The sequence below is a fragment of the Daphnia magna genome, linkage group LG2 (assembly GCF_020631705.1).
Source record: "Daphnia magna isolate NIES linkage group LG2, ASM2063170v1.1, whole genome shotgun sequence".
Classification (NCBI taxonomy): domain Eukaryota; kingdom Metazoa; phylum Arthropoda; class Branchiopoda; order Diplostraca; family Daphniidae; genus Daphnia; species Daphnia magna.
Window position 1 is genome coordinate 12,984,245 of NC_059183.1, and position 20,349 is coordinate 13,004,593.

The 20,349-nt window shown below is 42.3% G+C and overlaps 2 protein-coding genes and 1 long non-coding RNA gene across 4 annotated transcripts in view; 2 read left to right on the forward strand and 1 right to left on the reverse strand.

The window, feature by feature from the left end:
• LOC116917507 (steroidogenic acute regulatory protein-like) overlaps window positions 1-2,678 on the forward strand; it is a 4,434-nt gene extending 1,756 nt beyond the window's left edge. Inside the window, exons 9-13 of the mRNA XM_032923012.2 lie at window positions 1,108-1,260; window positions 1,377-1,481; window positions 1,563-1,689; window positions 1,760-1,902; window positions 1,977-2,678. Coding sequence (XP_032778903.1) covers window positions 1,108-1,260; window positions 1,377-1,481; window positions 1,563-1,689; window positions 1,760-1,902; window positions 1,977-2,087 — 639 coding nt within the window. The 3' untranslated portion in view covers window positions 2,088-2,678. The remainder of the gene's footprint in view (window positions 1-1,107; window positions 1,261-1,376; window positions 1,482-1,562; window positions 1,690-1,759; window positions 1,903-1,976) is intronic.
• Window positions 2,679-2,970: 292 nt separating this feature from the next.
• Window positions 2,971-18,640, forward strand: LOC116917521. Its single transcript, XR_006643008.1, has 4 exons — window positions 2,971-3,151; window positions 10,723-10,869; window positions 13,615-13,771; window positions 18,116-18,640. It is a non-coding gene; the product is annotated as an uncharacterized LOC116917521 (long non-coding RNA).
• LOC116917492 (sushi, von Willebrand factor type A, EGF and pentraxin domain-containing protein 1) lies at window positions 4,603-20,015 on the reverse strand. 2 transcript variants are annotated; one of them, XM_032922960.2, is made up of 23 exons: window positions 19,544-20,015; window positions 17,003-17,127; window positions 16,348-16,548; window positions 15,927-16,029; window positions 13,171-13,353; window positions 12,169-12,279; window positions 12,009-12,101; window positions 10,987-11,163; window positions 10,327-10,500; window positions 10,063-10,242; window positions 9,793-9,972; window positions 9,007-9,180; window positions 8,507-8,884; window positions 8,221-8,427; window positions 7,742-8,155; window positions 7,506-7,668; window positions 7,296-7,411; window positions 7,021-7,163; window positions 6,689-6,815; window positions 6,445-6,604; window positions 5,601-6,112; window positions 5,368-5,538; window positions 4,603-5,291 (listed from the first exon to the last, which is right to left on the reverse strand). In XM_032922960.2, exons 1-23 carry the CDS (start codon window positions 19,596-19,598, stop codon window positions 5,092-5,094), a joined length of 4,347 nt encoding a protein of 1,448 aa, XP_032778851.1. In that variant the 5' UTR covers window positions 19,599-20,015; the 3' UTR covers window positions 4,603-5,091. The 2 variants fall into 2 exon arrangements, with proteins under 2 accessions (XP_032778851.1, XP_032778850.1); XM_032922959.2 differs by having other exon boundaries at window positions 7,296-7,414; window positions 19,544-20,013.
• Between the last annotated feature and the right edge of the window lie 334 nt (window positions 20,016-20,349).

The following is a 20,349-nucleotide window of genomic DNA, read 5'->3' on the forward strand; positions in this document are numbered from 1 at the left end:
CAGAAAGTTGTATTTTTTTTTGTACCCTAACTTTTGTGGGTTCTTTGGATGTCTTCAGAAATCGCCAATTTTTTCAGAATGTGAATGGGCTTACCCGTATAAATCACCGTAAAGCCGCACCGATTTCCGTTTGTTTCATACTATATGGGCGAAAGCTTTTCATTGTCGATGGCACGGCCTTGGTAGTTGGTACAAGCAGCCGGTGCTGGTTGGTCAATAGCAGAAGCAGTATTCATTTGTTGTGTGGCTGTCAACAACTGTCTATAGCTATAGGGAGCTTCTAAATTTCACGTTCATATTCTCGTGTTGCAATCGCGTTGCGTGGTTGCAGAAGACATATTTGTCGAGTTGTGAGAGTCCCAACTTTTACGGCACGTAGTACTAGGATTTCTTGTTTTGGCTGCAACTAGTTACCCTTAAAGACCCTAGAGGCACGCGAACCATTTGATATCAGACCGTGACACGACAGTATAGTCCACAGTTTAACACCGTCTTGTGTGAAACGTTGATCTTCACAAGTCCTCTCTACCAAACGGTTCCTGTTTGAGAAGTGTTGGGTGAAACTTAGTTGGCGACGAAAAGAACGATTGGTGAGACATAACGATGAAGTCGTTTTCGGAAAAACTGAAGAATCTCTTCCTGATCTCGGGAGAAACAGAAGATAGCCCTATCGTCTGCTGGACGGTAGTACAGCTTTTTAGTTCCAGCCTCGTAACATGATATCCTAGTTCACATTTCCTATCACTTCACGAACCTCGTGAACTTATCGTTTTGCAATGTGCCGCATAGTCTCATTGACTGTTTATTAAGATGCCAGATCAACATTTAAGATTTTACGAAAAATCGTTTTATTTCAGACATTGTTTTAAAAATTTAAACTACGTGCAATGTGTCTTGTTAAGGGAGATTTCAGTATGTCGTAGTCACAGGCATTAAAGTAGTGTTTTAATCGTGTTAGTTAAGAAGACAGACGAGTGTAGTGAACGGAAGCATTTCGACGGGAAGTTATGTTTATTGATCGTGTCAACTTTGTCGCCTAACGCTTGCCACATTTTACATTTCCAAGAAAACCTCAGTATCCGTAACAATATTCCTTTCGTTCTCCAGGATGATGAATTGGCGCGAAAGGCGCTGGAATCATTTGAGGAAGCCTTAAGTACAATAAATTCTGATGGATGGAAAGTTGAAAAGCAAACTCCTGAGGGTGACGTGGTCCACAGTAAATTCGTCCGTCGAAATCACAAAATATTCCGAATAACAGTAAGTGAACGGGCGGGCTCTGACATCAAATGTTTGTGATTTTATAATGTTTTTTTTTGTTTTTTTTTCCTTGTGTGAGCAATGCTAATCCTACATTTTCTTTTTCGTTCCAACAGGGCACAGTTGAAATTCCCCCCAAGTTGCTGTTTGATGAGCTCGATCGAAATATAGAGAACGTCCCATCTTGGAATCCGACGTTACTTGAATGCCGTACGTTGAAGGTAAGAGCAAAATATCGAACATTCGTCGATGAACAGTATTCTTTAAAGATACAATTGTAAACTAATTTCCGTCCCTAACAGACGGTGAACGAAAAAGTCTCCATTAGTTACCAGTTGGCAGCGGAAGGTGGAGGCGGCATCATCTCTTCTCGGGATTTTATTAACTTACGGTACTGCGAAGTGCGCGATGGAGTCTACATTTGTGCAGGTAAGCAGTTTCACCCTAGTGAGCTAAGTCTTCAAAACTATTTTAAATATACCGTGACTGTTAACATTAGGAACTTCCATCGTCTTCCCTGAGATGCCTGCCCAAAAAGGATACGTCCGTGGAGAAAACGGGCCGGGTTGTTGGGTTATGACACCCATTCCCAACGAGCCCAATAAATGCGTCTTCCAATGGCTGCTCGACACGAATCTCAAGGTATTTTTTTTTTCGGGAAAAAGAGGGAGAAAAATTTAAATAGTCAATTGGTTTAACCAAAATCTTGGGTGTAGGGTTGGATTCCTCAGAGCATCATCGATACAGCGCTATCTTTTGCCATGTGCGACTATATTCGTTATGTTCGAAACTTCGCAGAGTCTTTGCGCCAAGAGGGAAAGTTTTGAACAAAAACTACTTTTGACTGAACGGCTGCCATTCAGCCTCATTATCGATTCCTTGTCATCTCTTGATCGTTTATCTGTTAATTTCTTCAATTTATTTTTTCTCCCTTCTATCAAATTAATTCGGTTTTGTCATCGGTGCAAACTCTGTACTTTCTTCTAGATTCCAATCTCCCTTGGCATTTTCGATCGTGGTAATGGTTACGTTAGATACTCTCTTGATGTCAGCTCGCCTTTTTTATAAAGTGCATGTTGATGTTGCCATAAACCATCGTGTGAAATTGCACGAACGTGGAGGCTTATTGTTTTCTCCCTTTTGCCGGGAGAGCATTTGTTTTGTTTTACTGTAGGTATCGTGAAATTGATTTCCCAATCCCCCCCTTTTTGTTTTTTTCTTTGTGCGTCTAGATTTCTAGAGCAGTCTCATTTTGTATGAGACGAGCACATACAGTTAATTGAGTATAGTACGTGTCTCTGATCATTTCATCCCATCATCTCTTGATTTTCTTTTTATACTGTATGTATGCAGGAATTCTCAACGACAACTTAATAAAGAAAAGTCATTTTGCTACAAAGTGGCTGTATTCAACGTGATTATAGCTGTTAACACTAAGTTATCAACAACAAATTACGTAGGAAATCGAGTAACGTATTATTGTAAAGTTTTTTAGGCAAACATGAAGGGTGGTGTAAATCTCTTGTACATTCTTGAGACTGGTGAACTTGGCGATAGATTAATGCCGAGTAAGCTGATGGCAGATCATTTTCATCTTTTTACTAACAAGTAACAGCCTAAAGCCGAGTTAGAAAATGAAACAGTTGAGGAACTATTTCAGGAATATTTAATGAAAATTTGCAGCGCCGCACCAAAGGGGAATGGTAATAATTAAGACGTCGTTGTTAAATGCATAGTTTGTTTTGTTTGTTTTTACGTGGCTCCTGTTTATCGAGACAATATTGTTATGACTGAGACATGAACTTTGTTTTCGGCACATCTCTAACTCTTTCAGCAAGTGAATTATTTTCTCTAGCCGTCCAGACATTCGTGCATTCAGCAGAAACAACAAGTAAGCACTTAAATCATTGACTCATGAAGTTTTGTGAGGGGATGGGAAAGTTGATTTACTGACAACAGAAATTGATTTTTTTGCTTGCATTACGTTGTCCAAGTTGAACAAATTGGCTAGCAACATTTGCCATTTTTGCGGTTTTGCTGATTTTTTTTTTGCATTCACCGGATGAAAGGATTTGACGTTTTTTGCAGAGAAACATTTCGTGGTACACTATTTGGTATAAACTGATGATTTAGACGAAACTCCTTCCGAAATGCAAAGCTATCTCAGTTGATCTCGAGACGTGACCTTTGATGAGAACCAAAGTGGTTCAATTTCGTTCGTCTCTCGTTCGTTAGCCATTACTGTTTTTATCAATGTTTCTGTTTTCCTCTTTGCATAATTTTCTGACTCAATATGGCTGTGATGTAACGAGAAAAGCAGAAATAGTTTTTACCTTGAGCTCGAGAGCATGTGCGAAAATCCCAAGACGTGACAGGGCTTAACTGTCAGCCTATGCCGAGTCGTGTCGTATGGCGCTGGTGAACAATGTACTTGTTAATCTCTAGCCATTCTGGCTTGTCTTTTAGTTTTGTTTTTCATTTTTTGATGAGCTCCTTAGAGATTTGCCTCTAGACAGATGGATGATGTTCCATGTTCTTCCCCCTCCCCCACCTCAAACTTATCTCCTTCCCTCCTTATGGCGTGACATGCAAGTTAATTACTTCGGCTGAAACGGGATATAAGTTGACTATCGATTTCAGTGCAAGGCCACCATCGTACGATAGAAACCCCACAATTAAATGAAGAACGGAAAGACCAGCTGCCATTATCTAGCCAGCAGCAAAAAACAAAAACAAAATGGCCGACGAATTGAACTGGGATGCAATGAAGCGAATTGTGTTATCCGCGTGCAGCTGGTGCTGGTCTTCCTGTTCGTTCTTATAGTAGTATTCGCAGGCGAGCGTCGTTGCGTGATTGATAATAGCACATGCGGGTGCAACGGCCAGAAGCATTGGAGCGAGCAATATCGAAGCTAAGTTGCCGAACTGCGCCAATGTTCTTAGAACTGGAAGCGATGCATAAAAGCCGCTAGATGCTACGCGACATCATCAAACAATCTGATTTCGATCGATCCTGTAAATGTCGTCTTCGATTCATTTACTTTGTGAAGATGATTGTGTCATCGCCGGGTGTCGTGTACAACAAGCCAAATGCGAAAAGAAGCGGCGATTTGTTCAATCGGAAGAGAGTTGCCGGAATCGCTTCGCCGCTCCATTACACTGCAACCCTTTTCATTGATTGGAAAAGCGTTTCTGTTTAGTGAGTCACAGCTTTCTTTCTTGAGGTCATTCACGATTTGTGCTCCCCCTCCCCTTTTTTTCTTTCATCATCGGGAATTTTTCTTTTTCGGGGTCACGTAACTGGGATCTTTTTACCGCCATTATTATAATTTTTTTATTCAATTCGAAATGCATCGTTTTTATATTTGACATCGTCAGCTTGCCAAATCAATTTTCCAATCGTACTTTGTTGAGGAGTGGGGTAGGGATTCGATTTTTTTTTCGCAAATAGACATCAAGATTTTTTATAAAACACAAAGCAGCAGTAAATATGTAAACCACACAGACGGTAGGGTAAATAGATGCTATATAACGCTGACTACTACCCAAAAAAATCGTAAATGAACTCAGTCATCTACTTGCCTTTGGCGTAGTATAATATAGGTCGTATCGATTGTAAACACACCGAAGTTGAAGAACGAAATTACCGCGTTGAAGGAGAAACTAAATTGAACCGTTCGTTCCTTAAGTACCGGGAGGAACAGAAGCAACAAAGAAGTAAATTGACATCGATTTTTGTCGAGGGAATTGAAAGTTACGTGTCGATTATGTAGTTTAGTTGATCGATTGTTAGAGAAGGGGAGGTTGGTGCGTGTTTTTGAAATGATGTCGCTAATTATTCTGAGCTGGAACACAAGTGGGCACCGCTGATGACCATTTGCCACCTTTTTGACAGTGAAGATTTGGGCTTCCTTGAAGGACGAGGCCCGTTGAACAGTCGAATGTCACAGTCTCTCCGATGGGGTAGTAGAACTTGACCATGGAAATCGTTCCTCCAATCGTTGTTCCAGGGTAGGGGCAGGCCGGTAAACCTTTGTGAATGAAACGTCGATTATGCATGACGTCTTCGTGAGAAAACAAAAAAAATCTAATTAAAAAATCACGCACATTTGGGGAATGTCCCCGACCATTTCCCATTGTCTTGACAGACTGCGATTGGCTGTCCTTCAACCATGAAACCACGATGGCAGTGAAATTGTACCACTTCGCCGGCCTTGTAGGTGCTGCCCCCTTGTATGTACCCATTTTCCGGGCTAGTTGGCGGTTCGCAAACCACCTCTAAATATGTCATTTTGAATGTGATTTCCTTTATAATTTTTTTTTTGTAAAATCACGCTTACCTTCGCATCGTGGTAGCGGCTGGGCCCATTCTCCGCTAGACTGGCAGACGGATTCTGTTCCGGCACCTCGGATGGTGAAACCTGGCGGGCAGGAGAAAAGAGCCCGTCCGCCAACTTCTCGACTGACGATGGACACTCGCAATATTCGATCGTTTGTAATGTTAGTTATGTCTGGGCAGAGGACGCTTTCGCAAAACGGAGTCGGAGAACTCCAACTGCCTGAAGGCAGGCAAGTTAGTTCGGGAGCGCCAATCAAAGAATTGCTGTTGTGACAGGAAAAATGAACTTTGACCCCCATTTTCGTGTTCCTAGTCGACGCCACCAGTCCCTTGCGTTCGACTATTGCCGGACAATGAACCGGATGAACGATGATTTCGACGCTGTGCTGATGGCGCGTTGGCGTCGTACATGTGAACGTGCCCGAATCGTCTTTCTGTGCGTGAAAAATACTCAGTCGATACTCGAGCGTTCGATCCCGACCTTCTTCTTCCGTCCATCCTTCTGGATATTTCCTTCACATTTCATAACAAGCCACAAAAAAAAAAAGACAAGGAGATTTTACGCGTGAGTTAGAAACTATAAACTCAAATGGAAACTTGAAGACGATCTTTGATGGGCACTTGTGCAACCGCCCCTCCTTTTTTTTTGGGGGGGGGGGAGGTTCTTCAACCCGAAAGCCTTTTTTTTTCTTTTGACATGTATACAATAGACGGCTTATATGGCCGATCGATCACCGGCTTGCATTTACGTCCGTTATTCACGAACAATCGACCGATTTCTGAAATTTTAAAACCATGTCTTTTTTGGGGGGGTGGGGGCTTTGCGGGCGGGGGACTTCAAGTACCTGTACTGATGCGAAACTTCCCATTTCGGGGTGCCGAATCGCCGGATCCAAAGACATTCCATGTGAACAATTGTGCCCGGATAGACGATAAGTCGGCCATCGTTACTTTGGGCGATGGGTCCTAATTGGTGCCGAAATAGAATCGTCGGTGGCTTCTCGACTTTTCGAATGACAGCGAAAAAGAAAAATGAAATTTATTAAACGATAAATTATGGAATTTGTGCGTGTAACTAGAATTCCTTACGGGCATAATCGTTTTCTTGGCTGAGACCGAAACAGGCTGGTTTCATTCCGGTCCAATCGCCACGACTGCAGCGACGTCGAACCGATCCCGTAAAAGCGAATTTACCGATATCGAAGCAACGAGAAATCTTTTTTTTTTGTAAACGAAAAAATAAAATAAAATAAGAGAGAAGGGGAGATTTGTTATCGAGACGGAACGAGATGGACCGCGTAGTCAACAGGATTCAGAGTGTCCAACGTAATAAAGAGGAATGGTCGATATTGCATATAAAATAGGGTCGATCGAATGAAAGAAGCAGGAACTATAGCCGAGTAGATACGACGATGTATTACCAGTTCGGTACCCGGAGGGAATTCAACCACGTCCTCGGTGATCTGTTGGTCTTCGTAGAAAGTCATCAAGTTGGGTTCGTTGTTGCGAAAGATGCACGATTTGTTCGATGGCTGGCCAAGTCCCTCGATCAAGATTTCACCGTCTTTTCGGCATGTGTCATGGAACCAAATCAAAAAAATTTAATTAGTCGTAAGATCCAACAAGAAAAAATGTTTAGGACATTCAATAGTTGGAACGGCGGGTAGTTCTACGCGGATTAGATTTTATTTTTTACCGCAATTTAACGGTCGGCCGTTCCAAGAACCGTCGGAACAGACAATTTGCCACGTTGTTCGATCACGATTCGCACCCGAAATGCACTGGAACGTTACTTGCGAACCGTGGGGAAACCTACTTTCAATTCCGGAACAGCAAAAACAACAAATTTTTAAATTCAGATTGCGCGTACTCTTTATTTAATAAAAGAAGAAAAAAGAAAAAACACCTTTTCTCGTTATCTTTGGGCTCTCCATCACGGAAGACGAGTGAACCGTGAACGCGATGAGGTTCCGAACAATTTCTTTTATTACGGTCCATCAACACCATGACGCCACCTTCGGTGATATCGCCGCCCCCTTTAAATTCTTGCCAAGCGATCCTTCCGAAATCTATTAGAATTTAATGAATTGAAATTTAAAAAAATATATATATGCAGTAAGACGATCGTTGCGAATTCGATACCGTCGACGCCGAATCGATCGGAACGGGTGCGGCAAATTGGGAAATCCGGTATCAGTTCTCCCAGTCGACATTGGATAGGTCCGGCATTGATTTTCACATAGTTGGGCTCGAAACAAACGTAATCGACCGTCGATCCGTTAGCTACTGTCAATCCGGCCCGATAGCCAGCTGTGTAGTCTCCGTAAGTGATGCGCGGAAGTTCGCAAGGTCCCGGAACGCATTCGGATGTTTGCCCGCGGGTGTTGATGAAATCGCCGAACCAGCACCGGTACACTTCCGGTCCTTGAACTACGTAACCCGGATTGCAACCAAACAGGGCCGTTTCATTGTGCGGTATCTCGCTATTGGCTGGTACAATAGTGGAATCGTTTAGCTGGAACGCCGCGTTCTCGATATCCGGAATAGTGCACGGAACTGATGGAATTTTCGTATGGTAAATATTTAAAGGAAAATAAAAATGCGATTATTTTTTTTTTTACTGAGTAAACAAGATGGCCGTTCCGGTTTCCAAACACCTCTTTTGCAACGGACCGTCCGATTGCCGACGTTCAGTCGATAGCCTTCGGCACAGGTGATGCTAAGAACGACACCCGTACTGAACATGTCACTAGCGTTTTTGCCCGGCGTCACCACCTGAATTGATGTGTGCGATTCAGTGGCGATCGGTAGACAAGTGTCCCTCGATTCTATTATTTTTTCAAAATGCGCCAAATGTTTAAATCCCGGATCATTTTCTTTTTTCCCGCTACTATTAAAATATCGCACCGTGAGGCTGTTGATTGTCGTCATAGTCGGGATCGTTACGCCTCGAGCCTTGTTTGCGTCTGGTGCTCTTTCCCGAACTTTTTTTCCCACCAGGACGGATGGCGACGGGTGTCCTTCCGGACTTGATGGATCGAGCCCAACGTCCGCGAGAGTGCTGCTCGGCGACGCATCTAGGTAGTTGTTTAGGGCTCCATCTTCCGGCCACGCACGTAGCGCCCGGTGGTCCGTCGTCATCCAACTTGTATCCGCGATCGCATTCGTACATGATCTGACGATTGTTGGTCACCTTTTTGACGTAAGGTCGGTAGTCGTAATAGCCCATGTTGCCCATCAACATGACCTTACCGTTGGCGATGTAGCCGGGAAACGGGCAATAGACTGGTGGGCACAAACAGTTGAATAGAAAAGGAAAGAATGTGTTGTGATTTAAAATGCGTCATGAAAACGATCTCTTTTGTGTTGTGAAAAATTAAAAGAAAAGATGGATGTGTGCGCGTTACTTTCTTGACAAGCGGGCGGTAGGCCCGACCAGTTGCCATAGTTGCACTCAGTGACGTTGGACCCGCCCAACTGGAAGCCGTCTTTGCACTTGTAGAGTGCTCGGGATCCGTGCTCCATGCGCGGAGCAATCACCATTCCGTGACGGGGTCGCTTCGGTAGCGATTTACATCGAGCTTTTAGCGGTGGACGTGTTCGGGAAAGACGTCGAACATAAAGGAAGCAAAAAAACAAAACAAACAAACAGAAATGAGATACTAAACAATGAGCACCAGTCGAGGAGGAATGAAGATCTATAGGACTTAATGAGATTTTGACGGGTGACGCATCTTTAGCCATCGATTTTTTCAATCTAGACATCCTTCGTAATGAACTCGGCTACGAATAAATCAAGTTTCTATGCCGAAAGGCACAGCAAAAAAAGGTAGAACCAAGTTCTAAGGTTATATACGATTTCAAATTGGAATCCCAATTTGAAATCAAGAAATCCTGGAAAACGTAATCAAAATCTTCTAGCGTCTCAATCGACAACAAATAATAACCGGATGTTTGATTTCGAATAACTTGAATACCAACAGGGAACTTTCTTAATTAAGAATATTGCATATCCTGTCGTAGACATGGACATCGAAAGGCATCGCCTTTACGTTCGGTATAGTAATCAGATTACACACGTTGCGGTTCGTTAGTCAAAGGTACGTAGTTAAAGACGCCGCATGTCTTTGCTTAAGTAGTTCATTAGTTGCTATTTTTTTTTTAAGGCCAACATCGAGCTAGTCTTTGTATACCGGGTTCGCATCGTGGGATGACGTTCCATGTTCCGTTATTACAGGTGAACGTAGCCAATCCATGGGCCGGTTCGTACAAGTCAATGCATTCGAGGGTCAGGTTTTCTCCGTGGGGTATCATCGATCCGACTGAAACGTTCCTTACAACGCCACGCTCCACCATTGGCACCACGCAAGATGCTTTTTTTTTTTAAATCGTTAATCAACAAACATTATTTTTTGTATTAAAGAAAGGTGTTGAATAATGTAAAATGATGTTTGAACGCTTACATAGACATTGAGGTGGATTGTAGCTCCAGCGTCCGCTTTTTTCGCAGGTGGCGGAAGATGCACCGATCCGCTTCATGTTTTTATTACAGCGGTAAATAATAGATGTACCGAGTGACGTCCCAAGATGAAGGTTTTCAATCCATCCGTTGGGGATGTGTCCGGGTGAACCGCAATTGATTTCTAGTAGTCACAATCGATACGTCATTTCTTATTGAAAGCGGATGTACATTTTTTTTTTTCGGTACTGTGTTAAAACGCACTAACCTCGGCAAAAAGGTTCTTCTCCCATCCATCGTTTATCGGGTCCGCAACGTCTTGTAGGCTGTCCGACCAATGAGTTGCCATAAAGGCATTCATAGGACACGATCGAGTTGTAGCTCGTAGAACTAAAGATGGCCTTTCCCAGATCGGGGTCGCTGGGTATGGGACATTGGACAGCTGTATTGAATCACCGTCATGAAAAAAACGTATTTTAAGAGTCAGAGATGGATCGGACATCAAGCCACAAAAAAGGCCCGGAAGTTGCATCCTTTTATACACACACAACTTGCTCCGGATAACAGCTTGTATGCATATAGTGTGTGTGTGTGTGTATAGCGCACACATGATCCAGATGGATCAATATCCAAACACTAACGCCTCCAATGTTTTCTTTTATAGGAAGAAGGTCCCATTACTTTCTATACATTCGATATCTAAAGGGAAGTGGGTTAATGGATGAAAGACGAGAAAAGAAGCTAATCGAATGAAGCATCGGTCACCAAGGAGATACCATTCACCCCGTCAGAGAGACGGGACAATTATGCGGTTAGTTCTGTTAGGTTATTGATCTATTTAAAACAAATCTGTGCCTTGTCTTTTGTTATTGTGAATCTCTTTTCGTCAGAATCGGAAGTAAAACAAACAAAACAAACAAAAACTTACGGACACAGATGGGTAGCTCGCCCGGCGTCCAGGTACCGTCAGCCTGACAGTAGCGGTTAGCCCGTCCGACCAGATCGAAGCCAGCCGTGCAGTAATAGGTAACACGACATCCGAAAGCGTAGCATTCACCTTCGTGTCGACCGTTGGTTATGTCAGTTGGCTCTCCGCAAGATCGAGCTAAGAGAATTTGAAAACAAACAAACGTGTGTATGTCTTTTTATTTTCCAAATTGAAATGAAAGAATCCCACTAAATAGGAGCTAGCCTTTACGATAAGCTGACACGGCGGTTAGGATCTTTCGTTGTTGTTGAGTTGGGCTGGATATATTTACTACCGAGCGTATAAAACCGAAACTTTTAAGGCTCGATGGACAAGCAGAAGGTTGAGCAATGAAAGAACGAAATTGACTGGCCGAAGGGCTATGTCTATTTATTGTACTTACACAAGTACGAGACAAGTTTTGCTTCTCTAGGATAGGAGATTTTGCTTTTTCTCTCTCTCTTTACTTTTTTTTTTTTGGTTGGGTCGACTGCGAGTATAAAAATGAAGACGTTTTCATTCGGCGTCTTTTATTTTATTTGTTCCCCTTTCTTTTCCCCCAATGGGCTCGTTTTCCGAACAGAAACGAAACATGGGGAAAAGCAATGTTTGCTTCTAACAAAATGGCTTCATTTCCCTGGGTCGCGCTTCATTTTCCTTTGAATCAGTGGCAAAAAGAAGAAGAGCAATGACGAACGGCTTCTTTTTCTACTCACAAAGTCGGAAACGATAAATCGCTACGACTCCACGCTATACTCGTTGCCTCCGCCTAATGGAACTGTCGAGTGTCGACTCTATTCCGGTTTTTTCCCTCCCCCTGCGTTTCACATTTCCGCTTCCCCATTTTTTTTTTCTCTTTCTAAGCCTCCAGGAAGAAGAAAAAAATCGTATAATTCTACAAAATCTTGAAAGAAAGAAAGAACTCACGACGACGACTCGAGTTGAATGTTGAAACTTAAAATATTTTAAAAAAGGATCCTTACCTTCACATTTAAAGTCGGGCCCGAACCATTTGACTGTTTGATTGTACTGGAGGCATCTAGCGCGAGCAAATCCCAGCGTGTTGTAACCGAGATCTGCCTCATTCGAAAAAAAAAAATGAATTAAATTTAATTGTTATTAAGTGTAGACGAACAGACTTACAGCATTGATATTGGAGCTCGGTGTCGGGAGCGAAGCTATTTTGCTCTTGCGGGGCGTTGTGACGGGCGTTCGCTACGACGGGCGGCTCGTCGCAATATCCGCTAGTTTGAACTAAATAATTGAAATACAACATTGAAAGATTTTCTGGTGGTTGTTCTCATTGATTATGCCATCGCGAAATGTCTAGACTTTGTGCGCAGAAACTTGCCAATTACCAAGTGGCCTTATTTGACGCTCGACTCAGACCACAAGGGGAGTGAGCGGGATCGGTGACAAGTGATACCGCGTCATCCATATGGAACCGGCTAGTCCTCCAATATAAACTGAGCCCATAGACTGTAATATAATACGTGCTATGGGAAGATCTCAAGCGAGACCAATTTCATTAAAAACGGAGCCAGGCGCGCGCCTCGATGTGGTATATGAAAGACACCATTACACAGACAGAGAGACATACCAATACGGTGGTGGGATTGTCATAAAGCGCAGTCGATTTGTGGTGGCTATATAGTGTCTATCAAAGAGCTCTATATCGTTCATCGAGCCAGAGAAGAAGAAGAAGGATACCAATAAAAAAGGATCGATATTGTGCGAGTCGGATGGATGTCCAGCATCTTATCCGTTTACGTATGGATGCACACAGCATCCATAGGATAGATGAAGGAGAGTGGCGCTAAATTGAATTGGTCCAGCCATTTTGTTTCCAAGTGCGGAAGCGTACACACATATACGGTAACGTTGTAATAATATTCGAAGAAAATGGAGCAGATATCGTGTCCGGATGACATTACGGCAAGCCGATAATTCCACATGAGGAATTGGAATTAAATTTTGCAGACTGCTTGCAACGCATGTTTGAAATTGAGCGCATTTGGCTATGAAACTTGGTGCGTAATTATGAAAAAGAAAACGAAAAAAAAAAAAACGTGACATTGTAGAAGGGGAACGCCCTCCCCAGTGGCTACGCATTAAAAAGTGCAGACAGAAGTGAGTAATACGAACCGGTTTTATGGCAAGAGGGTTCAGTAGCCGACCATGATCCGTCGGCTTGGCACAGCCGGAATTCGACTCCAACTAAACGGTAGCCTTCTTCACACGTGTAGATGGCGCGATCTCCAAACAGACGACCCGTCAAAATCACGCTACCTTTGTCCGGATTGCCCAGCTCGTCGTGACATTCGCGATCTGTTCCAAACAGAATTAGACATTTGTAAATGAAGAGAAAGGGCCGGAATAAAACCATAATTGCATCCATCATCATACGAGGACTTGACAATCGTTGGGTTGTCGAAAACGCAAGGGACGGTCGGAATCACGCTCTAATAATAATTAACCTCGTGACGTGTCACTCCATATCGATTGTACTTTATATATACAAGGGGCTTTTGTCGACAACGCTGTTTCTTCAAAATAAAACCAATTTCACGATTTCTTTTCTTTTGCCAGGGATTCGCGTCAGTCGGGGCAGATGATTGGATTACAAACATGTTATACGACAATCCGATGCTGAAGTGAAGACAAGATAAAAGCTCTTGTCCTTTTTAGATCGAGACGATGATCAAAATACCAGCACGTCACTTACTCGGTTGACATTTCTCATTTGGTGAGTCAAATTGAAAATGTTTCCGTTCACTAGCGCGAAAAATGATTGCAGGGAAATGTTTGCTGTTGTTAATGTCCAGCCACCCCCTTTTTGTTTGTTTTGTGTAAAGAATGAGATTGGCAAGTTGTTAAATCATTTCACTCGTGTTTCGGATGACAACCCAATCATTCGGATTGGAAACTTTCATTCCGAGTAGCACTTTGTTTATTTCCCCAATGGCCAGAGTTGCTCTCCTGTCCCAATTACTTTTTTTTCTTTTTTCCAATACTCTGTTTGATAAGTAGACAGAGCCTGAGATTGCGATGCATTGATCGAATTTTATGAATCAACAACACCATTTTATTATGAATTTCGATCGTCTTTTTTAGAGAGAGAAACTTAATAATTCTTCGAAATGTTAATATTTATGATTGAAAACTGCTTTTTTACGGCGCACACAGTCACGATGGAAATTGCATTTCTACTATCCAATCATTGTCATCCCCTTCTTGAACAGATTGAGCATCGCCCCTACCCCCATCTCGCCTTTAAAAAAAGAAGTAGACGTGTGTGAACGCGTTCGGTTCCGTTATAAGCCTATCGATTACGTGACGTCTTAACATACGCGTATATATATAGAACCCTGGAGCATGACATTGTGTACAGAAGGCGTAAATAAATGACATTCTCGGGAAAACAAGAGGCCGCAGATTATAAGACGAGGGAAGGGAAGAAGACAAAAAAAAATTGGGGGAGGGGGAAGACAGTTGACTGGGCGCTAACGTATGCCCAATTTGTCATTTACTTTCGTTAACAAGAAAAAGCGTTCGATAGTTCAAGTTTTTCGGGACCATCTCTCGGCACGTAAAAATCAATAACAAGAGCAATGCACTGTGTATACAGTGTTGTTTGGAAATGAGGCGCTTTAGTTTCCTATAGCGACAGAGATCCCAGCTAAGCTGGATCATCAAGCACAAGAGAAACAACAAAAAAGAATGTTAAAAGATTTCGCGTTGTTTTTTTTTCCCTTAAAAAAAAGAGGAAAGGATATATAGGTGCCTGACAATAAAGAGATGTGAGCGAGTTACATTAAGACGATTTATTATTCCGCGCGCACTTTCCTTTCACGTTTTTTTTGTCTGCCCTCCGAGATTTACATGAAATCTATAACGAATGAAAGATATTGAATATGAAAAAATAGTGAGTTAACGCAGTAGAGAGCAGTGGAAGAATAGAATGGCAAACTGAAAAAAAAAAAGAAAAGAAAATGTAATCAAGGGTTTTCATTTCACTTGCGAATATATACGTAGCCTAATAAAAAGAAACGTTCGTATGCAAATTCGTTGCTGGCCATCCGTGCTGCGTCTTTTATGCTTTGGCTCATTTGATTTCCTTCGTTAATAACAGCAGAAATTGCCAAAGATAAGATGTAAACCCTTTCCTATCTCCAATCGTGTCCGTAGAAAGAAAAGCGCGTTTACTTTCGTTATCTTCCTTTAGATCATCGTTCTTTTTAAAGATATAAATAGGATGGTTGAATTTTATCGACCGCTCATTGGGTTACTAGGCCTCTTTGCCCAGCCAGCCCGTTAAGGAGCGGAATAATGGCTTACGCGGGATAGTCCATTCCGCCACCATCTATACGCCCATTTTCATTCCAATCAACAAGTTTTACCCGTCCGCAAACGCGGCCGAAAGAAAAAAAATCTTCTTTGACAGTTCTCGTAGGCCTACGTCGAAACAGAAAATTGCATTTAAAGCAATTTTCAATTTTTACTTTGTTGCCGAACCCATTTGTTTATTTTTTTCTCGCTGATTTCGGGGAAGTTAAAAAAGAAAAAGAAAATCGATTTTGCTGTTGTCGGAATTGCAAAATTGAAGCCCGCGTCGGATGCTTATTATCACACATAGCGCCTGACATTTTCCGAAGATAAGACGCCCGAATGCGATTTCCCAAGAATATTTCGCATAAATGCCTCGTTCAAAATAATCTCGACAATAAGGCATTGTTCGAAAAAAAAAAAAGTATTCGTTCGATCGTTCGATCAAAACTGGATGAACGTTGGGGGATTGCTTTTTTTTGTTTGTTTGTTTGTTTGTTTTTTTCATATGGCATAACATAAGCCCGACAATAGAGAGCGAAAACGTGCGTGAATATAAACGAAGGTTTACTTACCGGGTTTGATGCACGACAATCCGCAAATGCCGTCGCATAAACATTTCTTACGTGGGCTGCGGCAATCCTCATCAGCCAGGCATTTCCTTAAACACGTCCGACCCTGGAAAAAAGAGATTGATCGTCAGATGAAGAATCGCAAGTCGGGAAAAACTAAGTTTCATTTTTTTTTGGAAAGGGGAAACAAATGAATTTTTCCTGTTTGTGTTGCGAATGGTCGCAGTGTTTCAAGTCGGATTTATGAGACGCATGTTACCGCGTATTAAAATCTGCATAGCTCTGAATAGCGAAACGCTATGACGTCTAGGACAAAGCGGAATTGAGAACAAACGGAGCAGAAAAAAGAGGATTGGCCGGATGACGGGAAATCACTTCAAAAAAGCAAACGAAATTTTAGAGGAAAAAAAAAAAACAAACAAACCTGAGCCTGTGCAAGATCTTCGTCGCGTGGGCAGGAATCTGACGGTACGTTGCGCGGATTCTTGAAGGATTTCCTCTCCGGAATGTAGGGCTGGAATGAAAGTCGGTTCAATCCGCCATCGTCCCATGGTCGGATGATTACGTCGTCTTGGTCGTTTTCATCTTCGTCGTCTGCCTCGTCGCCACCGGTTGGACTATCCGCCTATTACCCGTTTCCACCGAAAGACACCATTACTCATGTATTTACAAAAGCATGTCATGTTTCCACATTTACATTCACCTTGCAGATTTATTTTGATATTTTGCGTCACATCAAACGATTATTCAAAAAAAAGAAATTCAGTGCGCAGTTGAGCGTTTGTTGGGGAACAAGAAATGGAATTATTTTTTACAATCCACGGGAAAAAGCCCTCCAAGCAATATGCAATTTATGTTTCCTTTTTGAGTAGTTCCGTCACTTTAGTTCCAGACAAGTTCGTGTGAACCGCATCAGCTGGTGTCGACACAACCCTTAAAGGATCTGGCAATGATGTTTTTTCTCGTGAGTTTCTAAGTGGTTTGTTTATGGCGATACAAAGAGCTTTTTTTTTCTTTCTCGCTTCTCTTTTTGGAAATGTCCAAACTCACTCCACAAAAATGGGAAATGTTAAACTTGCCTGCCAATGGAGCGCTGAAATGGCGTCGCTACCGTTTCGCCCTCGGGCCAACAATCCACCGGTTCCGCCGCGGACGTAAGTGAATCCATAGCCAAACTTACGGCCATCGCCGACGTCGATTTCGACTATTGTTTTAAAAAATTTTCGATTAAGATTGGCGTCATTTAAAATAGGATTTCATCAAAAAAAAAGGCTAATCCTAAAGGATTGTCCTTTCGTGGAAGAGAATTCTCGACGAAAAAAAATGTTCTTTGTAGTCCATGGTACTAATCCGCAAGACAAAGAATGCACCCGTTGGTCGGGCATTCCTTTTTGTATCTCTGTGTACTTAGCAAGTAGCAGAATCTCTATCACACAGGATGGGTTTAGCAATCAAGCAAACAATTGAGAACAAGATTTCAAACAGCCGCTCTAACACTAATAAGCTGATTTGCTCTTTCCGATTATAGAAGCTGTCGTTTCATCACTCCGGAATTTTCTTTAAGTCAGCATTTTTATAGATCACGCAATAAACATTGTGAAAATATGAAGTGGGGAGGAGGAGAGAATTAAATCGATCGAGTCTACGCGGCTGTATAAGTTGATAATGTGTATAGCTTCATCAAAATCCTCGAGTGTGTGTGCGTGTGCCCTACTTGAAGTTAGAGGATAGGGGGATCGATGTCTCTTGAGTGAACTTGGTAAAGTTGGCGACAAAGAGTGTGCTCCTCCTGAAACTGAAAGGACGGTCTCCGTGCCATTTTCTGCGCGCAGGCAAAATGGATAGACGGCGAACAATCAAAATTAATTTAACACAACAATAACAGGGACGTATTCGTAACTCGTGTACGAGTTTATTCTCTGAAGTCGGAACTTTTGAAAACGCATTCACGCAGACAAATAAATAGACTAGAGACTACAATAGTCTTTAGACTTGCATATACGTCCCCCCCGTTTATTTGTTTCCATTATTGCTTCGGTATTCGTTCATGCGAAAAATCGGGAATACTAGAGATACACATGGCATTTGCCAGCTGTTGCCACACCTGGTATGCTCCTCCACTCACGAAAATGAGAGATACGAAGAAGAATTCAAGAAAAGAAAAAAATTAATTTATTCATTTTTTTTTTTAGGGGGGTTAGAGAACGAGTGATTGACCATCCGTCTACGTGGTGGTTCCCAGTAGAGCAATCAAGAAAGGAATGGGCTGCGCTATACCGATGTTCATGATCCTGCTATTTTTGTTTTCCTCTGGTATCTTTTCCTACACACACTTTTTCTCGTCTTGCCCACACTTGCCCATCTGCCAAAGCAAAAAATAAAATAAAAAATGTATAGTAGTCGATAGACTAAATCGGTTCGTCAACGAAAGCCTTGTCTACATGTTTCAGTGCGACATCTCGAAAAAATGCGGAAACACATTTCGCTTTTGTGCGCGCACGTCGCGTGTATGAATATTTCAACCGTTTGCATTCAAATTCTAGTAGAGAATTTGCTGGATATACTCGGGAGCAATTCTCTATTTTGTTTTTCCTTGAGGCGTATCATCCATACTGCAAACATTTCCCAGAAACTATATTGCTCTTGTTATGATTTTTATGTTGTTTTTTTGTTTTGTTTTTTTCGGTAGGCTTTGTTTTGGTTTCTTATTTTTTGTTTTTTCCCCAGGAATAAACATGAAGGAATGACATTCCATTTTGAAGAGGTCGACGATATCAGATTATTGCAGTAGGAAAGCAAAAGACGGGATCATCGTTTGAGAATCCGAGCCAGCTGCCACCACCCCAAGCCCGTAGTGATGTGACACGTTTCATATTAAACTTGTTCTAGCGAGGAATGGCATTCGAGATTGCTCCGGCATCTTTCTAGCTCTCTCCCTCTCTCTTCTACAAGTGTATATTATAGAGTACCAGCGCACAAATTCTTCAGACAGTGGTGAAAGGTTTGCATCATCAACCATGATGGAACTTGTCGTCGAAGACTATTTATCTTTTTTAAATTCCTGGTTTAGATTTTCAGCACGTGAACAGCAAAACTGATGGCGAGAAGCCGTAATCATCTGTGGATTTTATACATTTTTTTCTTTCATCCATACCAAATGAGGATTAAAGCTTCTTCCGGATTTATGGCGGGAGAACAATCCAAATTTATACGGTCGAGGGAAAAAGAAAAAGGAAGCTGACACGCCGGAAATCTAATTCCAAAACACGATATGTAAACAACATTTTGTGGAGATTATGCCCCCACTGTTTGTTTTTACGCTCTAATGTAAATGAGAAGGAAGGTGACGTTCTCTTCTATAAACTTGCCCGGAAACGTAATTTTGTTTAGACATGTGGAAGACAACAGAAGCGAAAAAAACAAACAAACTCATAGTGACATTAGTTTCAACGCCAAGAAATCAAAACATCCGCCTGTAAAAAAAGACGCACGACTCTCCAGATTCTTCGATAACATCTGATGGGCTTTACACTATTACGACGTATGCTTTTTCAACAAGACAAGGCAATAATTTTCCAGACGTGAATAAAATATTGACATCAGAATGAAAAGAGTTTTACCTCTAGCGCAGAGCACGTGGAGAATCACCGCCATCAGTATCACGATCCTCGACATGATCACTTGAACTCGGCAGTCGATGTGCCCATTCAAAAAGAACCAAAGAGAAAGTATTTCTCTTCAATTTTTGTAAATTCTATTACTTAAATTGTTTTTGTTTTGTTTTTTTCAACCCAGTGATCAAAGTTGACTAGAAGAGGAAACCGAGTAGATACCAACGGAGAATAAGGATCAGCGTGTACGCCTTGACTGGATCGAAGACCAGGAGAGACTGAACTCCCTGCGCAGCGTGAGCACGTTCCTTTATGTAAACGGTGGCCACTGCTGGCGGACGGTTTCGTCTGCCGGAGTGGCGCTCGGTGGCACGCGACCAGCGTCCCTGAATAATTGTCACGCGAGAGACTAGATCACTGTATTCATGTGAACACACGGGATGAGGAGATGAAGGCATCCGCGCCAATCAAGTCTCTGTGTCTCTCTCTCTCTGTGTCTTGCCTCTCAACGGATAAATCTATGGCGGACCATCCGAGCTTACTTGTTTCACTCGCATAGTAAAGAACCCAAAGACAGAGGAAAAGTTTTTCAAGGCTCATTGGGCCCTCAAGTTGATTCGCTTGTCACTGGATTTTCATCCACTTACGGATATTTCTCACGTCTACACCACGCACACACAATACGGAAAGTTTTGCACGGTGAGTCTTAAGTAGTTTTTACTGTGCGCGGATAAATGGCATTAAATATGCTTTCCACAGCAGATGGCAGGCCATCAATTATGTAAACAAGTTGCCGAGTGTCTCAAATCAACCGC